This window comes from Pseudochaenichthys georgianus, chromosome 15 (assembly GCF_902827115.2).
Source record: "Pseudochaenichthys georgianus chromosome 15, fPseGeo1.2, whole genome shotgun sequence".
Lineage (NCBI taxonomy): Eukaryota > Metazoa > Chordata > Actinopteri > Perciformes > Channichthyidae > Pseudochaenichthys > Pseudochaenichthys georgianus.
This window is the reverse complement of record NC_047517.1, coordinates 32,691,453-32,713,300: the sequence shown is the minus strand read 5'-3', so window position 1 is coordinate 32,713,300 and position 21,848 is coordinate 32,691,453. Positions and strand designations below refer to the sequence as shown.

Sequence of the window (21,848 nt, the reverse complement as noted above, 5' to 3'; positions counted from 1 at the left end):
CTGACCGTCCGTCAATATGTGACGGGATGGGAGTGAGAATGTGTGTGTGTGTGTGTGTGTGTGTGTGTGTGTGTGTGTGTGTGTGTGTGTGTGTGTGTGTGTGTGTGTGTGTGTGTGTGTGTGTGTGTGTGTGTGTGTGTGTGTGTGTGTGTGTGTGTGTGTGTGTGTGTGTGTGTGTGTGTGTGTGTGTGTGTGTGTGTGTGTGTGTGTGTGTGTGTGTGTGTGTGTGTGTGTGGCATAGCCAAGACCGGAAGTTGCGATAACTCTACCATTAGCAGCTAACTTTTACTCTCCGATTTTTACATAAAAATGGAATTATGGATTATAAATAAAAAAAATGATCACCCAGAAACATTATCAACCTATGGATTAACCGATTCAGCCGCGTTTTTTCTCGTTTTAATGCCATTGAACACGTCTTTTGATCAGATTGACAGCTATGGTGAGACGATCTCCCGTAAAAGCTCCGTAAAAGCACGCGTTGTGATGTCTGTGTTTGCTTCCCCTGTCGCGAGTCCGGATCACTCAGTGATGATATATAACCTAAATAACCTGTGGAACCTCAGCTTTAATCGGATATCTTGTATGTGCAGCTACGATAAGTAATAAGGGTACTTTTATCTTGAGTTCTGTGCCAAAGCGTTAGCATTTTTCGCTCAGGGGTCATTTAGATGCTTCTTATGAGACTTGTGTTTTGTTTTGGTAAAAATGTAACATCAGTTAGCTGAGATTATTCCTGTTAATCTGGTATAACACATTAATAGGTTCTTAAATATTAAGATCCCCTGAGACAGTGTCGTGAAAAAAAATTAAAAAAAAGTACCCGCCGGCGGGGACCTTGGGGCTTAACAGGTTTTAAGTATTTGCATTTTAATGTTGAGCACACTGGTCCTGCAACAAAAATAATTTCCCAATTTGGGATTAATAAAGTACCTACCTATCTATCTATCTATCTATCTATCTATCTATCTATCTATCTATCTATCTATCTATCTATCTATCTATCTATCTATCTATCTATCGACTGTAGAGGTGAGTTTAGTTCACAACAATGTATGATGTAAAATTCTGTTTTTGTTGTTGTTCAGAACTCGATGCAGGTGTGCACCATTGAAGATAGTACTTGTGTATTTTTAACTAGTAATTTTTTTCATTTCCCATAATATGTGTTTTTTTCGTGGACTGTGACGTGTTTTTCGAGCAAGGCAAGTTTATTTATAGAGCACCTTTCAACACAAGGCAATTCAAAGTGCTCTCCAAAAACATTAACGAGCTCATATAGAATAACACAGATATAAAATACATGAATAAAAGTTACAGTGCAGTGTAAGAGATAAATAGTTCAATTATAAGCAGCGGCAAAAAGAAAAGTCTTCAGGCTGGATTTAAAAGTAGTCAGAGTTGCAGGGGACCTGCAGGTTTCTGGGAGTTTGTTCCAGATATTTGGAGCATAATAACTGAACTCCTCCATGTTTAGTTCTGACTCTGGGGACAGAATAGTGAACCGTACTTTAACAACAAACTCCTCCTAGGGATTTTACGAAGTCTTTACATTTGGTGTCAATCAGGATGAAGTCCAAGTTATGTAACGAGTATGGCATGTCCCCCAAAGAGTTTATGGAAATCAGAAATAGTCCTAATTGTCTATGACAAACTGTGTAGCCGTAATGTAGAAACTCAGAGATTAAACCCACAATCTCACAGCCGTTACGCCATACAATAATGTATTGTATTATAAACACTTTTTAATCTAGAGCCTTGGCTATCAATTATAATATCATGTCCCAGTGTTCCCTAAGTGATATACTTAAGTATAAAAGAAAAGAAAAGAAAAATGTCCATGCATCTTTATACTTTTCAAAATCCCTTAATCTCACAGGAAAATATTTTACTTTTTACTCAGTTACATTTTCTGACAGCTTTAGTGACTTCTTTTTAGATATGCTGTACAATTTGTACTAACCCTAACCTTAACCCCTATCCATACCATCATTAGGTGATTTTAAATGGGAGTTTTGATTAACTTGTGTCCATAAATGGGTTGAGAAATGTTCCTACAATTTTTTTTGCAGGATTTTACCAACGTTTTGCAGATAATAATTACTTTTAATTTTTCTTAAGTGAGGTTTTAAATGTTTGTGTTGTTGAATTAAAATCACATCACATAAGGCATATATACATTTTCTGTTTTTATTTTAAAAGTGACACCATGTTTCAGTCAATACAATTACATTTTCCGCTTCACCTCAAAATGTGTAGTATTAAAGTCCCAGAATATTTCACCAGCTTGTATGAACACAGTTAAAAAATATATACATACACATGGAATTGAATGTGTACAGTGAGACAAATATAAAAACACAATTTTACATTTCATACCATAGGTTGTTTTATTTATGAAAGTGTTGATTAAACATACAATGAATAAGTACTTTACTAAAGTACTTTAGTAACCAAAATGTGATACAGTAAATAATGTAGGCTATACTGTATTTACACAGTGAGGCACACGCGTAAAAAGATAGATTTGAATTTGTATTTTATTTTTAATTCAGATCTTTTGAATCCTAATTGTATTAGGAACATTTGTTGTGGGCGAACCTGAGCTTCAGGAGAAAACCCAAAAGTGGAAGGGGGGGAGGCGTTATGGATGATGGAGTTTGGGGTGGAGTGAGGGTACGGTGGCCCTGAAGTGCAAGTCAAAACAACATTTCACAAAACACTACAGCATTTCATATAACACAACGACATTTCAAAAAACACTACAGCATTTCACAAAACGCCGCTAAAGCATTTCACAAAACACTTCAACATTTCACATTTTACGGAAAGGGTATTCCTTTAGGCAGAACACTTCTTGTTTGTGATTGGACAGAGACAAGAGAAGCACTGCTGTGATTGGTTGTTGTTGCTGCCAGTCAAGAAAGGACGCTTCGTGATTGGTCCACACCCGGCCGACAGCACCACGTATTTCCTGTTTGGTACTATTCAGCTGTTTCTTCACACATTTCAAACTGAGTTGGAAAGAATGGAAGAAGAGATGGAAATCTTAAGGGAATATTTTAACGAAGGACATACATACGATGTTATCCTCGACATGCTGTCAACCCATCACGACATCAACATGTCCCTTAGAACCAGGGGTGTAGTGCAGCTGTGACTACCCGATTTGCATCTCTGCCCGATTTGCATTGTGCACGCGCGAGATGGTCCGCCATATTGGACAGCTACATACGGTAACTCAAATAGGACATTTGTTTCGCAAAGCAGAAAAAAAATCCGACAACATTAATCTGAACGAGAGAGATGAGTTTTATTGGGTTAAGTACATTCTCAGAATAAGTGAGAAATAGATGTTCTGTTAGACAGCTATCATACTGAAGAAATATTTACTATGACTTAGGGCTGTGCAATTAATCGTATTTTAATCTCGATTACGATTTTGGCTTGCAACGATTATGAAAACAATTTATTCGAAAAAAACCGATTATTTTGCTGCATTCCCTTTCGCAATGATGCTCTCAATTTGTCTTGCGTTATACATCCTGCCCGCGCGTGCGCTGCCGCCCCCCTCCCTAAAAGCCCTCTCGACCAGGTTGTGTTGTGACTTGCAGTTGCAGTCTGTTTAATAAATCCATATAAACACGTTACAAGGGAAGCTTTAGTTGCCGTGTCTTTATTCTCCGGTCTCTAGCGTACAGTCAACGTTTACTAACTCGTCAAGCCGGACTGCGTGTAGCAGTATAATTAAACATTACAGGTTGTGAGTGACATTAGTTATCATATTTATATATGTTTAGTAGGTTGTGGAAGTGCGCTACAACATATTTGTTTATCTTCTTTATTGGTATTTATTATTTTGATATTATTTATTCAAATGTAGATATAAATGTATGATTTTACTTTTTTATTGGTTTTTCAGTTGAATTAAACTTAAAGTTCAGGGTATTCAATTGTTAAAAACATACTGTTCAAATTATTATTTTACAACATTTTAAAGTTCAATAAATGGATGTTTTCAAAGTCAATGAATAATCGTATTTAATAATCGTGATATCAATATTGACCAAAAATAATTGTGATTATGATTTTTGTCATAATCGAGCAGCCCTACTATGAATGTATGCAAAAGTGTATGGCATTAATAATTCATATATAATTACATTAACTGTTAATGTCTTTCATTTTATTTCAAATGAAATAAAATTACATAAAAGATCTTTGTATAGATATTTGAGACGTTTATGACTCGCGCACACGCAATGCAAATCGGGCAGCCGTCTAGACGTCAAGTGTCCTATTTGAGTTGCCGTATGTAGCTGTCCAATACGGCAGTCCATTTCGCGCTTGCGCAATGCAAATCGGGTAGTCACAGCTGCACTACACCCCTGGTTCTAAGGGACATGTTGATGTCGTGATGGGTTGAACAGGTGGGTTTTGAGTGATGTTTTGAATGCGGTGAGGGAGGAAGAATCTCTGATGGATTGGGGTAGTGAGTTCAAGAGGGTGGATGCAGCAACGGAGAAGGCTCTGCCGCCCCAGGACTTGAGGTTGGTCTGGGTGGGGAGGGACAGGAGGTTGGCAGTAGCAGATTATGGAGGGCTTTGTATGTCATTAGGAGGATTTTGTACTGAATTATCTGGGGGATGGGGAGCCAGTGGAGCTTGATGAGGACGGACCATAAAACATGATGTAAACGTAACTCAATGGTAAATGGTCGAAAAATCACCAAACTTCAGATGACCGTTAATGGTAGAGCCCTCAACTCGTCTCCGATAACGAGGTATCCCTCAAGACTTCTGAGCCTATTGTGAGTCTTCACCGCACGCTGTAGCCGTGATGTGGCGCCCTGTGACGCTGACAATTGAGCGGCCCGACCAAGCAAGGAGGCAGAACGTCCAAAAATACAACCCGGTGTGGCATTTATTAAATCATACATGACACAGCCTCAATCTGCTGCTACTGTGCGCACAGTCACCAGCCACCACCAGGATCTCACACACACTCCCTCTCTAACAGCAAAACCCCAGAGCCTAAATGTCCAACCCAATCAACCCAACAGGACACAGGTGAGGGGGGAGGAGACAACACAGGGCACCAGGTGCACACAATCAACGACAGACAAGGGGGAAGGGGAACACTTTTCAACAACAAAAAAACGAAACAACCCGTAACGGAGGCCGAGATCTATGAGCCTAGAGATCACCTCTGTGACACGTCCATTTGGAGGCTCGCTTGATGGCTATGTGATGGAGCTGGATTGTGTGTTGTGTGTAGATCTGATCCAGGAGCAGCTGATGAAACTGAACTGTGTGTTGTTGTGTGTACAGTACATTATTTTCCTTTAGGTTGCCAGATGTGTCGCATGTTTGAACATGTTTCTCATACCTTATAGCTAGTTGTTTTCTGCCTTAAAGGAAATTAGATGGACTCGATAACAGTGCAATGAGGAACAGTAGAGTATTCACTTTGGTGTCGATCTTGTTCTCTATTGTCATATTTTCCTCCTTCAACTTGTTACCAGTAACTCTCTCACCCCCCCACAGCCTTTCAATAACTTTTCCTTGCTGCCTCACACTGTATTTCTCACCCTCATGTCATTTTCTCTCTCTCACTTTCCCATCCACACTTATCTCTCCTCCCCCTTTCACAGAGAAGCCTGAGCTGCCAGGACATGCTGAGCAAAGTGTAATTCTCACACAGGCCCGTCCAAGGGTGTGGCTCTCTGGGTGTGTTTGCATGTCATAATTTCCCTCCATTTGTGTGTGCGTGTGTCTTGACAACCCTGTGAGTCTGAGTATAAACAACTTCACAGGATCAGCATTCAGGTTGCAACTTGATTTCTGGCCAACCTTCCTACATTGTTTTTAAGCAACTCAAAGGTGCATATATATTCGGATCAGATTTGAAACTAAGGTAATGGCTGCTACTTAATTAGTGGCCTTTAAGAAGACTGATCACCTGTATTGCCTACAACAAATTTGAGACAGGATTGTGAAACATTTGACATATTTTACCTGATCTTTTAGCCTCCTCCTTTAAATGTCCTTCTCTTCCTCGCTCTTAAACACTCAAAACACCGACATTGTCCCTGCAGTGTAAAAACTTGTCTGAAAATGTATTCGCTTCAAAAGAAAAGTTTTTTATTGCATAAAAATACACAGACTACCAACAAATAAACAGTTCATACTACAGCAGAGGAACAGCCAGGTGATTTTCTGAAGTTAATGAATGCTGAAGACAATCTTTATCGTACATTATATCCCCTATAGTGACTTATAATGTCTTAAAAAGATTAAGAGCGACACATGTCGTAAGTAAAAGCTTGTTTGTTTTTACCTTCTCCATGTGTAAACCTAGCACAGTTTGTACAGTTAAAATGCCTACCAAATCAAAAGATAAAGCACTTTGTTATGCATTCAACAGTTAAAACTCTTTACTGTGGTAAAAACAATAAAGCTTGGTTTTGTTTGTGCCCGGATTTGGTCGTGGCATGAACAGAACTGTAACTGCTGACTGGGATGAAGCGCGAGTGAAACCGGACTGACTAGTTTTAGGGACATTCAGCAACACTGCAGTGAAGAAGCTAAGGCACATGTTAAACACACAGTATGTCAGGAGATTGTTGGTTCAGTGTCTCATCAAACCAGCCGATTGTTAGGAGAAGAATCGTTTTTAAACCTTTTAGAAAAAACACGATTGGTTATCTTTCAGGGAAAGTCTTGTTTTTGAACTTTGAGGCAATGGGACATAAAAAAGCACTGGTAGTTTTGAGTTTATATCGCTCCCTTTAAGCCAAATGTTGACGCATGTTATAAATGTGCATGGGAAATTAACTATCAAGATCAATCAAATTGTACCTGAATAACATTTTTAAAATATATTAATTTGCTTTCCAGTGTAGAGTGACAGAACGAACGGCAGCCAATTAAATCAAACATCACACGCTGTGTCTCCTCATCAAGTGTATTATTAGTGTTCAGAACACATACCAAGCCAGCACAGCAAACCCCCACTCAAACCCTTTTGATAATAAGTAAGAATACAAAACTTTGAGGACAAATAGCAGACAAGAATTAGCAAAATAAATCCAATAAAAAAAGGTGCAAAAACAAATGTTAAAACTACATTTCCATAGATTACATTCAGCTTCTTACTCCAAGCATTTGCATCCACCGTACACACAACCACATACAGAATAGAGATTAAAGAACTGAAAACTATAACATATTGGACAAAACCAAATGTCCTTTTTCCATCCTGTGCAAAATGTAGTTAGAATTTTTCTTCTAGCAAGGTTTTAGGAGTTCTACAATAAACCAGATTAAAGCTATTCTTTACATATATTGACATCCCTTAGGTTAAGTGCACTTTGGTGATCTTGCATTGAGAATTACTGATAAAAAGTACAGATAAAATGAGGAATGTATCTCACATTAAAATGCAGAATGTTAAAAATATCTTTTTATGATGCTGTCTTAATCTAATATAGAGGTCTGTACATTCAAAGGAGATGCAACATCCAATCACAGTCCACTTCCTGGAAGAATGACCCATTGCCTCTGATGTTCGAGGAGGGTTTTCCCGAACCAAATCTAACTGAACTGAGCCATCGTGGAGCTTTGGTGAAATGGTACAGAGTAAAAATGTCTGTAATCGGGAGGGTGTGCAGGTTGAGTTTTTAAGCGGAGGTATAGAGGTATTTCACTTTCTTCAGGCCTGTGAGCTCGTCCTCGTAGCGCGGCAGGCAGCAGAAGAGGACGGCACACCCGATGCAAAGGATGGTGGCGCCCCAGCCGAATCCGTAGGCCCAGGTGTAGTAATAGTGACCCTCGAAGATCATCTCATTGAATTTGCATGGGTAGACGATCAGAGCGATGACCTGGAGAATCACTGCAGGGAGAAAGAGAGAGAGAGGTGGATTTAAAAGAGGCAGTTTTCCCTTTGCCTGTAGTGGGTTATATAGGTTTTTGTGCATGTAAACGGTCTGTAAAGGCCAACATCCCAAAGTTCAGGCCAGAGGGAGTTTCTCTCCCACCGAAAAAGGCTTTCAGATGAGTGTGTGAGAGTGACATCAACATGACATTAGGTGAGTCAGAAGTAGCAGACAGTGATCAGATCAGTCACTGCACTGCGACGGACTCTCGTTATTTCCAAAGAGATATTCTCCAGAAAGACACTGATTTGCCCTGCGATGCACTTTTGCTGACAGTAGCCCTAAATGCCCTGAAGCAAAGGCAGGGCAGGCAGTGAGTCAGGAGTGAAACCAAACACAAAGTCTTCTATTAATCACAGACGATTCATGTGATCAGAAACCGGTTCAAGGGTAGTTCATTCTGCAAGACGCTTGGGTGCTGATGACATTTTTTTTTAATGAAAAGCTTTATTTGAAAAATGTATGAGAGACCCCCAGACAACTTCAGATTGTATGTATGTTATCAGGGAACTGATAGAAATTAAAAGGAGCCCATTTGCTACAAAAACTTGACATTACTGCTCACGATTTTCTAATGCATTACATAGAGGTTTAGACTAATAGCGGTACTATCAAATGGACACTCAGTGTTGTATAAAAGGCAGACACTTAAAGGTGGGGTAGGTAAGTTTGAGAAACCGGCTCGAGATCGCTAGAATTTGAAAATACACAACCGGAGAAAATCTGCCACTCCCTTATAGAGCCCCTCCTCCAACACACACGAACGCGCACATGACCAATGAGGGCACGAGATAAGTTTGTGCCCTGATGGAAGGCTGACAGGCAGGTAGGCCATCGGCTAAACAGATTGGTTGTACTTTTTACAGTATTACGGCTTCTACAGATGACATTTTTTATGGATTTTTTGTCAAAGCACTTAAGATATTCATTGCTATCGGGATGTTAAGAGCATTCCATGGAATATAACAAAAAGTGTATCTCGAGCCGGTTTCTGAAACTTACCTACCCCACCTTTAAGGGGAAATAAAGGTTATAAATCGCTGTCTTTGTTGTGGCACATCTTTTAAATAAAAGGATAGCATTGCACTTTCATCACATCAGCACACATTCGTCAAAGTGAGTGTGAAATCATGATCTCAGGTGACGATAGATCCCATATGTGTTGTGTGGGTAAGATGAAAGCCCCACAGAGGGATACTGCATTATCCCATTATTATTTTCTAATCTTTCTTTTCCTTTTTCTTCTAAGAGTCAGTTTGTGCCACCTGTTGGAGCCAGGAGCCAAGTAGTACAGCATTAGAAACTCATCCAAAGTACCTTTACCTCCCTCCCAGAGAAGCTGGGAGTGAGACCTGCTATTCCCCTGACAGTGAGAAGCTGTGAGTATCATTGTGTGTGTTTGTTTGTCTGGCTCTCTCCCATGTTGTCAGACTGAGTCAACAGAACAAACCAGCTGTTCGCATGGAGTCACCAAAACCTCACCCCTTCCTCCTCACTAAAAGACGCCAGATTATGTTTTCCGGGGTTTGGTACAATCAAAGTGTGTATTAAACGTTTAACTTTAAGTACAGAAAGTTTTAGTAAAAAAAGTCTTGTTAACTCATTCTTTAATCAGATATTCACCAATTAAAAACATAATAATGTTGATTTTACACTATGTAATGTAGGTGGACTTCCTAATGCTTGTGTTTCGACAACACGAGACATTTGTGAACGTCTGCCTGTTCTGTCCAATGAAAAAAGGCTTCTATATTCTTCAACTTAAGGTATACAGTATTAGTACCAGGTACTTTGTCAGTATCAGGATGTTGGTTGTGTATCTTACCAACAAGGACCAGCATTCCTCCGATGAGTGGCAGGAGTGAGATGTTGAGCGTGCAGCACAGAGCCACGCAGGAGATGATGAAGGCGACGATGAGGATGAGGAGGCCGATGATCATCAGAGCAGCCACTGCCATGGCCCAGGCTGGATTATCAACAGAGACAAAGATACAAGTTAGAGGCATGCTAGTAAACGGAAACACTTGTAAAAACCTGGAAAGTCAGTCTTTCAAATTGAAGATTAACACACAGACACACTTTTTTAGTTTCAGGTAATTTTCTGCAATAAAATGTTCCGAGTCTCCTTCAGAAAATAAATGTTAGATGCCTTTACTGTTAACATTCTCCAGATATCAACATATGGCCCCACCAATTAAATAGTTATGTGTAATATGGATCTGAAATATCTAATATTTTAATTTTAATAAATGTTGTTTCGGCCTCTCAGATACTGAGATGTTCTGTTGTATGATACTAATTTAAAAACGTTTAGTCTATTAAATGTCCATCCCGGTTCCTCAAAGTGCATATTCTTTTTTATCAGTTCAAAACCCAAACTACTCAACTAGAAAATAAAGGGCAGAGATGATGCTAGGGATGCATTACTAAAATAAATGTTGGACTTTTTTGTTCAGTGGGTCTTCATGGTGTTCACACAGCTCTGACGGTTTCTCTCTCACCACTAACAGCGTGAACTCGTCATGAGGGCACATTCCACCGGGCTAGTGAGCTTCGAGCTGACATCAAGAGAGAGAAAGTGGGAGTCAAGTGGTCTGTTTGCGACACATACCGCCGCTGCACCCTGAGCAACACTTTCTCCTGCTTTGTCACTCTGGGAGGTCTTGCAGGCTTTTATAATTACGGGGACTGATGCAGTCTGAGAAAGGCCACTCCCATCAAGCGTGGTTGTACATCTTTAGACTGAGTCAGTGAACTGCACTCTTTGTCCAGTACAAGACAAATTAAAGATGATGCCACTTTTCATGTTGCAGGAGGGTTTTTAGGCCATTACATCATCCAACTGTCACCGATCAATCAACACAAGTGAAGATAATCACAACATGTTTTTGTGCTACAGCCAAGCCCTGTGTGACTGTCGACATGCGGTTACACCACGGACACTGGACCAGCCAACACCCTGAATTATTCACACAGCTAAGTGTTCAGGTGCAGTAATGTCCTACTGGAACTCTCTGGGTGCAAAGCCTAAGAGTAAATCATTTTCATGGGATTTGGGAGGAAGGATAACGGGCAGAGCCCAATACTCTGAAATATGTGATGCGACCGGCTGGCCTGCATTGTTATCACCCAAGAGGAGCGCCTCTTCAACCCCTAAACAGCAGTGGACAGCTGCTAAAGGGAGAATTACAAAAACTCCTCCTAAACCACCAAGTGTGCCAATCCAGAACAGATACGCTCCGCTGACCGAGAGCCTGAGATCTCTTTCTGATGACCTGGATAACCCGTCCTCTTCACACAGCAGGGTAAGGACCAATAGCTACTCCAAAAGTAAAAGGCTAGAGGGAAAGCTAACGACTGGGCCTGAAACTCTGATTGTGGGTGACTCTGCTGTAAGAGATGTAAAAGGTCTGTGTAGTAAGAACAACACCAAAGTACTCTGTTTTCCCAAGGATACAGTCTCTGACTTGGCTGAGAAGATCCTGCATATTGGGGCTGAACATCCGACTGTGAAGAATGTGGTACTACATATTGGAACAAATTATGTTGTGAAACAAGAGTCAGAAGTGCTGAAAAAAGACTTTAAATGTCTGTTGGAAACTGCCAGCTCTCTAAATGCAGAGGTGTTCATCAGTGGCCCTCTACCGCCAGTCAGAAGAGGAGTGGAGAGATTCAGCAGATTGTTTGCACTGAACACGTGGCTTTCAACTGTCTGTACTGACCATTCTGTGCATTGTATTGACAATTTTAACTTTTTCTGGGACCGCAGACATCTTTTCAAGGCAAATGGAGTTTGCCTGAACAAGTCAGGAGTGAAATTGTTTATCTCTAACATATTCAACTGCCTGCGTCATCAATCTGTTCCCTCTGCCAAGGACAAGCGGCAAGAGGAATCAAAACAGGAGATAGACACAACACATCGCGCAGAAAACCCTGAAGAAGTATCACTGCACCCGCCTGAGGAATGTTCTGATTATGGGAGACCTATGAAACACACGGAGGAGTCCCCACCGCCCGTCACCCCCCCCCCCCTGTCAACGCCTTTGAGGATACTCCGTTCACCCTTTCGCCCTCGCCCACCCTCCTGGAGATCGTGGAACACAAGAAGGAGATACAGAGGGCTGGCACCGATTCCTTCCTGGATTTCAAAGACCAGACTAAGGCGATACGCAGAGCTGGCAGCATGTCCTTTACCCCCGCTCCTCAACGACGCCCCCACCAAAATCACCAAAGCAGAGACGCGCACCATCTCCCCCGGCTTCATCACCATGCCTACCACAATCATCCAAACCAAAACAATCTGCAAACTGATATCTGCTGGGTCCAGGCTCAAGGGCGTATGGCACTCTCAACTCTTTCCAGGACATGCCCGGGCCCTGCCTGCCAGTAGCTTTGCCGATATCTGTGTTGATAGGTAATAGATTAAGAGCGGTGAATGATCTTAGATACAGGAAGCACTCAAACGTTTGTGTGAGTTTATCTAATTTAGCAGTGATTCCATGTCAGCCACAGCTTGTTACAAAAAACATGACTGATAGTGTGTTTAACGAACTTAAACTAGCTTTATTAAATGTCAGGTCTTTGGCAGGAAAAACATTTTTAATCAATGATTTTATCACTGAGCACAATCTTGATTTTATGTTTTTAACAGAAACTTGGATTGAACAAAATAACAGTGCAGCTGTTCTTATCGAATCAACCCCTCCCAACTTTAGTTTTATGAGTCAGGAAAGAATGCATAAGAAAGGGGGTGGAGTTGCTATTCTGTTCAATGATTCCATTCAATGCAGGAAGACATCGTATGGAAACTTTGATTCTTTTGAATATGTGGCCCTTCAGCTGAAATGCTCCTCTCGAGCTCTGTTCCTAAATATCTATAGGCCACCCAAATACTGTGCAAGCTTTTTTGATTACCTTCCTGAACTGCTGTCGATAGTGTGTATTGACTTTGACCGTCTAGTCATTGTTGGTGATTTTAACATCCATGTTGACAACCCCCAGGACAGAGGGGTTAAAGAACTGTTTTGTGTTCTTGATAGCTATGGACTGACTCAGCATGTGACGGAGCCCACGCACAATAAGGGGCACACTCTGGACTTAATTATCTCAAAGGGTTTGAATATCTCTAAGGTTGTGGTGACTGATGTTGCGCTCTCTGACCATTCCTGTGTTTTCTTTGAGAGCTCTATTTCTGTTCACACAAGTGTTCAAAAAGAGGTAACCACAAAGCGATGTTTAACTGAAAATACTAGGGAAATGTTTACTCAGAATTTTTCTTCCACACTTGCCCCTGCTAACACCTCAGTAAATGAGCTAGTAGATCATTTTAATTCAAAAATTAAAAATGTTATAGATGCCATTGCTCCAATTAAGGTAAAGGAAGTGACTGGGAAGAAAATATCTCCATGGAGAAAGGCCATGACCGTGAGAGCAGGAAAAAGAGAATGTCGAAAAGCTGAACGCAGGTGGCGAAAAACAAATCTCCAGGTTCACTTTGAAATTTATAAAGAGAGACTTGGCCTTTATAATTTGGAATTGAAAAACGCACGACAATCATTCTTCTCTGACATCATTACCAAAAACAAAAACAACGCACGTGCCTTGTTTGCTACCGTCGACAGACTAACTAACCCCCCAGTGTCAGTAGCCTCTGAATTTCTATCCACCAGGGCGTGCAATGATTTTGCCTCCTTTTTCACTGACAAAATTCAGAAAATCAGACAAGCAGTCAGTGCCTCTGCATCAGGAACAGGATGTGTTGTCTCTGTGTCCACTTAACATCAATTCAGACATCATGACACAATTCCATCAGATTAATGATAAAAACCTAGAGGACATTATACAACTTCTAAAGTCCTCCTCCTGCTGCCTTGATATTATTCCAACAGGATTTTTCAAAGATGTTTTGCCTTGCATGGCCTCAGAACTACTTCATATAGTAAACAAATCTCTTCACTCAGGTATTTTTCCACAGGCCCTGAAAACTGCAGTCATTAAACCGCTCTTAAAAAAGAATAATCTAGATGCTTCAGTAATGAACAATTACAGGCCCATATCAAACCTGCCATTTCTAGGTAAGATCATTGAAAAAGTTGTTTTTCAACAGTTGAGTAATTTCTTGCATTTAAATGGTTGTTTCGATGTGTTCCAGTCAGGCTTTCGTCCAAACCACAGCACTGAGACTGCTCTTGTAAAGGTCTTTAACGACATCCACTTAAACACAGACAGTGGCAGAACTTCAGTGTTAGTATTATTAGATCTCAGTGCTGCGTTTGACACTGTTGACCACAGCATATTACTGGACCGACTGGAAAACTGGGTGGGACTTTCGGAAACAGCTCTAAATTGGTTTAAATCCTACTTAAAGGACAGAAACAACTTTGTTTCTATCGGTAAATACACATCTGAGTTGACAAATATGACATGTGGGGTTCCTCAAGGCTCCATCTTGGGGCCTCTTCTCTTTAACATCTACATGCTACCACTGGCTCAGATAATGAAGAACAACAAAATAAGTTACCATAGCTATGCAGATGACACACACATTTACGTAACAATTTCACCAGGAGACTATGCTCCAATTCAAACACTGAGTAAGTGCATTGAACAAATCAATGACTGGATGTGTCAGAATTTTCTCCAATTAAACAAAGATAAAACTGAGGTAATGGTTTTTGGAGCCAAGGCAGAACGTTTAAAAGTTAGCGCTGAGCTTCAGTGTGCAATGTTCAAATCAACAGATAAAGCCAGAAATCTAGGTGTAGTCATGGACTCTGACCTGAGTTTCAACAGTCACATTAAAACAGTTACTAAATCAGCCTACTATCACCTAAAGAACATATCTAGGATTAAAAGACTAATGTCACAGCAGGATTTGGAAAAACTTGTCCATGCCTTTATCTTCAGTAGACTCGACTACTGCAATGGTGTCTTCACAGGTCTCACTAAAAAATCTATTAGAAAGCTGCAGCTGATTCAGAACGCCGCTGCTCGAGTCCTCACTAACACTAAGAAAGTGGATCACATCACTCCTGTTCTGAAGTCTTTACACTGGCTTCCTGTGTGTCAAAGAATAGATTTCAAAAATACTGCTGCTGGTTTATAAAGCACTGAATGGTTTAGGCCCAAAATACATTACTGACCTCCTGCTAAACTATGAACCATCCAGATCTCTCAGGTCTTCAGGGACTGGTCAGCTTTCTGTCCCCAGAGACAGAACTAAACATGGTAAAGCAGCGTTCAGTTATTATGCTCCAAATATCTGGAACAAACTCCCAGAAACCTGCAGGTCCGCTGCAACTCTGACTACTTTTAAATCCAGGCTGAAGACTTTTCTTTTTGTCGCTGCTTTTATTTGAACTATTCATATCTTAAACTGCACTGTAACTTTTATCCATGTACTTTTTCTTGTAATGTTTAATTGAACTATTTATATTTTAGACTGCACTGTAACTTTTATCCATGTATTTTTTTCTTAATGTTTATTTGATTAGCTTTTCTTTTTTAATGCTTAATGTCTTTCATTTTTTTTTTTTTTGTAAAGCACTTTGAATTGCCTTGCGTTGAAAAGTGCTCTATAAATAAACTTGCCTTGCCTTGCCTTACCTGCCTTATTAGTATTTCTCTCAATATGTACACACACACACACACACACACACACACACACACACACACACACACACACACACACACACACACACACACACACACACACACACACACACACACACACACACACACACACACACACACACACACACACACACACACACACACACACACACACACACACACACACACACACACACACACACACACACACACGAACAGTAGAACTGGTTCCATTTTCTCCCCAAAGAATAAACAGGAACACTGTCATGATAAAACAAAATTAATCTGGGATTCTGTGGACGAGAACAATCAGACCATGAGTAAACTAAAGCAACAACACACAGCATCTGTTTACAATTTAAAAAAAACTGCGACCTACAGTATGGTTTGTTTTAATCATCCCTCTTCAAGATTACATTGAAACATGTAGATAGTATCAGCTACCCTAAAAAACATGAATGCTACATAATAGTTCTAAATCTATATTGGAGAATGTGAAATTATACCTGCCTGAAGATTAAGTGTGACTATTTCTGTTTAAAGCATAAAGTTGAAATGCTGCACCTAATAATCTTAGCATACCAGCATTCTGTGGTTTTGAAACGCTGTGTGATACTAAATCATCTGCGGTGTGGTGCATTCAAACATTTCTGGATTCTGTCAATCTTCACCACGGTTGATGAATCAATGGTAAAGAATGTTTGGGCTTATTCATTAGAGGCTGTGCTTGAGCTACAGATGAACCCAGGGTTGTTTCCCCGAGTTGTCTAAACAAAGACAGGAAGGAGAGAAACTTCCCTGCTTTTAGAAAATATAATAAAACAAAAAGCACATTATATCAGCATGGCGTTGTGTGTTGTCCTCTGCCCAGTGTTTGTTTCTGTTTTAAGCGGGGAATGTTCTATATTTAATGTGCACATGTCCCAATCACTTCTACTTAATTCCCCCCAGCTGTTCAACATCTGTTTTCCTCTTCTTAACAAAACTAAACAGATTAGGCTGCACCCCTCCTACACAGGAACATGTTCTTAACTGCAGCTTTACCAAAAAGCCTCCAATGAAGTCATTCACACACACTCTCCATAGTTCATTACATAACACCTCAGCCATGTCAGACGTGTTTTTCCTACCGCTGGGAAGCTTTTCTCTCTTTTGATGTTTACACTTTCAGCCCTGGTCTTACAGTCAAGAAGAATGAACATCAAACCTTGTAAATAAGAATTTCACACAGGCAGCAGGGATCAAGTTAACAACCTGGCTTTTACTTGAAAATATTTTAAATAGAGATCTTCGCAGCAGCTCTTGGTGCTTTGTTTCACATTGATACTCCTTGGTTGGTCAAGAAACAGAAAACGGTGACTGGAAATGGTAGAGGTGATAAAAAGTGAGTGACTACCCAATCATGTAGGAGCAGGCAATAAGGATATAATCTCCTGTGATGGTACTCAGCAGCTCATAGGGTCAGGGTTCATCAAAAATGTTTAAACTATATTTATATTCCATAAATCATTAAGTGTATTTTACAGAATAAAAAATATCCAACATTCTCTGGTTTCAGCGTTTCAAATGTGAGGATTTGCACTTTGGTTGTCATTCATAATAATGAACTGAATATCTTTGGGATTTAATCATGAATCACATTGATATTTTTTAACAATTGATAGGTACAAAACCAGAAGATCAATGGATAATGAAAATAATGGTTATCTGCATGTTTTGTAATTACTCATTTGGATATAAATGTGTTGTTGAATATAGTCCATTTAAAGGAAATTCATTATAAAAATGTGTTAATGGATAAAATACTCAAACTAGAATGTCTGTTTTTGCTAAGCAGGCAATATAAATCAAGGGGCTTCATTTATTGCACACAAAAATGATATAAAATCAATAAAATATTGCTTTAAAGCTGTTAAATTGATATTGTTGTCTAGGCCTTTCTGACTTTCTTTTTTCCATACTGTGCCAGGTCCAATGTTGGCCCTTCCACTGATTCCAATGAAACCTGTGATTGTCTACATTTCTTATTCTGATGGCGTGCCCAAACATGAAAGCGTGCCTGTTGTTCATACGGAAGCTGCAGTTCCTTTGAATGCGAGATGCGATACAGGGAGCGGCCTAAACTACATGACAGGAAACAGTTTGTTCCAATGCCAGTATTCACTACGTCACACACATGTACTGTAAATAATAATTTTCATTCCTCAGTTTTCTGTTCACGAAGATAGCCCCACAATAATTTAGACTTGAGCTGTGACCCAAGAATGAAAATGTATCCAACCAGAAGTTTTTAGGCAGCTGTGATGGTGCTTTGTTTTTGTTTCAGTCCTGCTGATATCCGGCAAAAAAAGCAGGAGCAGACAGTTCAGACAAAGAACAAAACTCGGTCTAAAACTTTAAGCGGGACCAGGAAATGTCTAGAATATACTTTTTACATTAGGTAAATTAAATAAAGGAACGTTTAAGCCCCTTCAGTTTTACACTGGTTGCTGCCAGAGGGCAAAGATGGACTTTCAGAAATTCACCCATACCAAAAATGTCCCTCCATGAACCATTGTTAAAATATTAAACAAGATACAGCGACCAACAAAGGTCACAGAGGATTTTAGGCAAACAAAAAACAATGACTTCTGTAATCTTGTTATAAATTATATAGATCGAGTGAACAATGATCCCGAGCTGTAATTAATGTTTTCTCTCGCAGGTATTCCTCTTTTGAATTTATAAAAATATCCTTGAGCTGAAGGAAACAAGATTCAATTTCTTGTTATTTCCTATCGTGTAACGACAAAAGTCAAAGTCAGCTTTATTGTCAAAATGACTACATGTGTTATACATCCAGAAATCTCGAGATACCTTTTCCCGCAGTCCCACAGTGTGACATATACACATAAAGCAAAACAAAAAGGGCCTAGATAAACGGGGTATATAATTTAAAATGTTAATAATTTATTTAAAAGGTCCAAAGTACAGTTTCAGTGCAGAAGCTAATTCTCACTTTTTGATCGACCAGATGGAACATATAAACACGAGAGTTGAACAGAGGATTTGACAGGTTAGCAGTCAAAACAATGCAGCTGTATCAAGGATTCATAAAAAGTGTCCCTATTAAATGTGGGGGAAAGTCAGTATGTCTCAAATAAATGCTTTCACATTTCAGCCTGTGTCTCAAGGAACATGTATATGTTTTAGGGATCAGAATATGGAGTTGCATGCCATTCGCCCCGCTAGCTGACTCCCACAGAGTCTGATAAGAGCAACAATACAGTCTTTGTGGGAGTGTGCGGGTGTGGAATAACACAAATACAACCTGAGGAGCGGAGAGTGGGAGAACAAGAGTCTGCTCTGTTCACAGTTATTGTTCAAAATAGTTTTAGAGTGTGCGTGTCTTTTGTCAGACTCTGGTGATAGGAAATCTCATTAACAGTTTTTCTATAAATAGCCATATTTGTGATTACAGGTCTGACAGACAGACATCCTACAAACTGCTTATTATCAGCTTCTCAGGCGTGTAGGTCACAAAGTATTTCAAATGTTTTGTGAGTTTGTGGTTTTGGAACTTTTCCCCCAGCAAAAGTAATAATAAGATTATTATCTGTGAGCAGTGTTATGTATAGATAACGTCTAAGGTTGTTTATTATTGTAGGTGGTATTAGCTGTAGTGATGATGGCACACATATCTTTATTTTCTTGCCTGTAGAAATACAAGTTTTAAAAGAACAAACAAAGAACATTCCTTCGTATATATGAATTCATCTCTGCCTGGGAATGCGCTGTAAATTTCATACGACTTAATCCGGTGTGTTATTGAATAATTTGATCGGCTTTTAGCTCCAATAAAATCATTGTGTATTACAAAGATTAAAGAAGACATTTCCAGCCAGAGGTAGGTTCAAAAGAAGTCACAGGTTATAGAGCTGCTATGATCATATTACAATTGGTTCTTTGGGGTTGCATGTATGAGACTTAATTTCAAGTAAAGAACTTACAAACATGTTCAGACAGGTATCAAATACAAAAAAAGTGTAAAGAAAATCTTAGAAATGCAACACGTTTCTGTTTGTTTAGTATAATTACCTTTTTCCACCTAGTGTTCTGAGGTAGTTCCTCTTTTAAAAGGTTAATTTGGTTATTTTTGTTTACTTGTTGAAACTATTGATGTTAAAGTTATGTAAAGAACATTTAAACTACCATTCAAAGTTGACTTGAGAAGATTATATTGGGGCTTTTTGTTTTATAAAGCACCTGAATGAAACCTCTCTATTGTATTTACCCAGTCAGGTAATGCATATTTGAAAGCAAGTGAGACCACAGTTCAGTCTGTCTGAGTGAGAGTGTTGTAGGCCTCAGCCCTCCCCCCTCAGTTTTTGGTTGTAGTCAGAGGTCGAGTCCTTCAAGTTACAATACGTGAATGTTGAATTTGACATCACAGAGACACAAACACAGAACCATATCACAATACTGGCTCTATTAACGCATTCACCCGCTTTATTTCACAACCTCTGCTCGTCTTATGTTCAGCAGGAACTATGTTACGTGTTCATGTTGTGTAAACAGACACTTACGGAACTCCATGAGCGTCTTGCAGTCCCAGTTGTCATTCCTGCCTCGGCACTGCTCCCACATACTGGCGTAGTGGGTCTTGGCGTCTTCATCCTCGACCCATCCAGAGGTAGCGGCGATGGCGATAATGTCAAAAATAATGGCGAAGAGCAGCAGCAGGGGCACGATCCACCTGCATCGGGGGTAGGCAATCCCGCAGCGAAACATGACCGACGATCGGTGTGTGAGGAGCGGCGTAGAGAAGGGAGATATGTCGGGGAGTGCGGTACAGTCCGTGCGTTTTGGATATAAAGGGTCCTGTGCGTCCCGTGCGTAAATGAGACTCTGTAGGTGTGGTGGGGATACCAGATAAAAATGCCCCACCCGAGTGTGTCATGCAACCTGTTTTGGGCTGGGCTTGTCTGACTCTGAAAGCTGAAATTGGCCCATCCCCATTCACTGTGTCATATTTCACACGAAAAAAAAGCCTGTTTGACCTGAATGCTGCTTCCTAATATTTATTTTATATTTAAAGTCTAAACTTGGTCAGGAGGATATGGATGACATAGTGAGATGGGCGGGGTGGGTAAAGGTTTAAAAGAAGACAAATAAGAAAGATGGTGAGATGATGCAGTACTTAAAGTAACTACAAGGTGGCAGCACAGCTCACTAACCAAGAATGAAAAAACATAAATAATGAATTTCTCTAGTTATCAATAAAACAGACAATAATAAAATGAAATCAATATTTAAAATATGTGGATCCTGACTTAAGATGGCCTAAGTAATATACTACATGGTTCTTAGATCTTTTGGAGTCTGTGTTGGAAGACATTTGAATACATACTCATTGCATACTAATGTAGTTTTAGAAATAAATATAATACTTACATTTGTGTCTTGTAAAACACTTGGCGTAGGCTTAAAGATGTATTTTGGTTATTATTTGTTGACGATACAAAGATAGTTTTATGTTGCTTATTGGCACCTGGACCACTGCATTAAAGCTGTCTGTACATTGTGGCCCCGAATAAAAACACGTTAGAGGGAAGCACATTTGCCTAAATGTTGCTGCGTCAAGTGCAATGTTCCTAGCGATCTGCAGACTTAGGACACTTAGTACACCTCAAGTGTCATTTATGTGATGCATTTTTGTCTCAAATGTTATTAAAGTCAGTATTCTTTTTCTCTGTATTTATTAGCTTTTTTGTTCATGCATCATTTGCACAAACGTGATGTTAATATTGTTTCTGGCTGTTCTTGTACTCTCTGCTATGACACATGCAGGAAATCAACTGTATTTATCCATCTTACACAAGACATGACAATGTTTTCAAACAGAAACACAACATGGTTTTGAGAGTGAAAATTATGCATACCAAATGCTTTCCTTCTCACACCAAACCTCGACCTACTTCAACACCTTTGGCCGTATATAGTAGGGCTGCTAGATTATGGCAAAAAACATGATCTCGATTATTTGGGTCAATAATTGATATCACGATTATTAAAAACGATTATCCATTTACTTTGAAAACATCCATTTATTGAAAAAAAACATTTGAACAGTATGTTTTGAACAGTTGATTACCCTGAACTTTAAGTATAATTCAACTGAAAAACCAATAAAAAGACAATTTAAAATTTAAAATAAATTATCGTTTTATTTTGATTATGTTGTTTTCATAATCGTTGTAAGCTAAAATCGTAATTACGATTAAAATACGATTAATTGAGCATCCCTATATAGTGTGTGTGT

General features: G+C 39.6%; 1 protein-coding gene across 1 annotated transcript; it reads right to left on the bottom strand.

Annotated features, from left to right (window-relative positions):
- Positions 1–6,121: 6,121 nt before the first annotated feature.
- Positions 6,122–20,527, bottom strand: perp (p53 apoptosis effector related to pmp22). Its single transcript, XM_034100974.2, has 3 exons — positions 20,113–20,527; positions 9,762–9,902; positions 6,122–7,893 (listed from the first exon to the last, which is right to left on the bottom strand). The coding sequence occupies exons 1-3, from the start codon at positions 20,315–20,317 to the stop codon at positions 7,682–7,684; spliced, it is 558 nt and encodes a 185-aa protein (XP_033956865.1). The 5' UTR covers positions 20,318–20,527; the 3' UTR covers positions 6,122–7,681.
- Positions 20,528–21,848: the final 1,321 nt, after the last annotated feature.

Bases quoted from the DNA above. Each gene is read 5' to 3' on its own strand.
- perp (XM_034100974.2), bottom strand. From the start codon at position 20,317: ATGTTTCGCTGCGGGATTGCCTACCCCCGATGCAGGTGGATCGTGCCC. The intron at 9,903-20,112 runs GTAAGTGTCTGT...TTGATAATCCAG, and splicing joins CAAGACGCTCATGGAGTTCC to CCTGGGCCATGGCAGTGGCT. The intron at 7,894-9,761 runs GTAAGATACACA...TTCTCCCTGCAG, and splicing joins AGGAATGCTGGTCCTTGTTG to TGATTCTCCAGGTCATCGCT.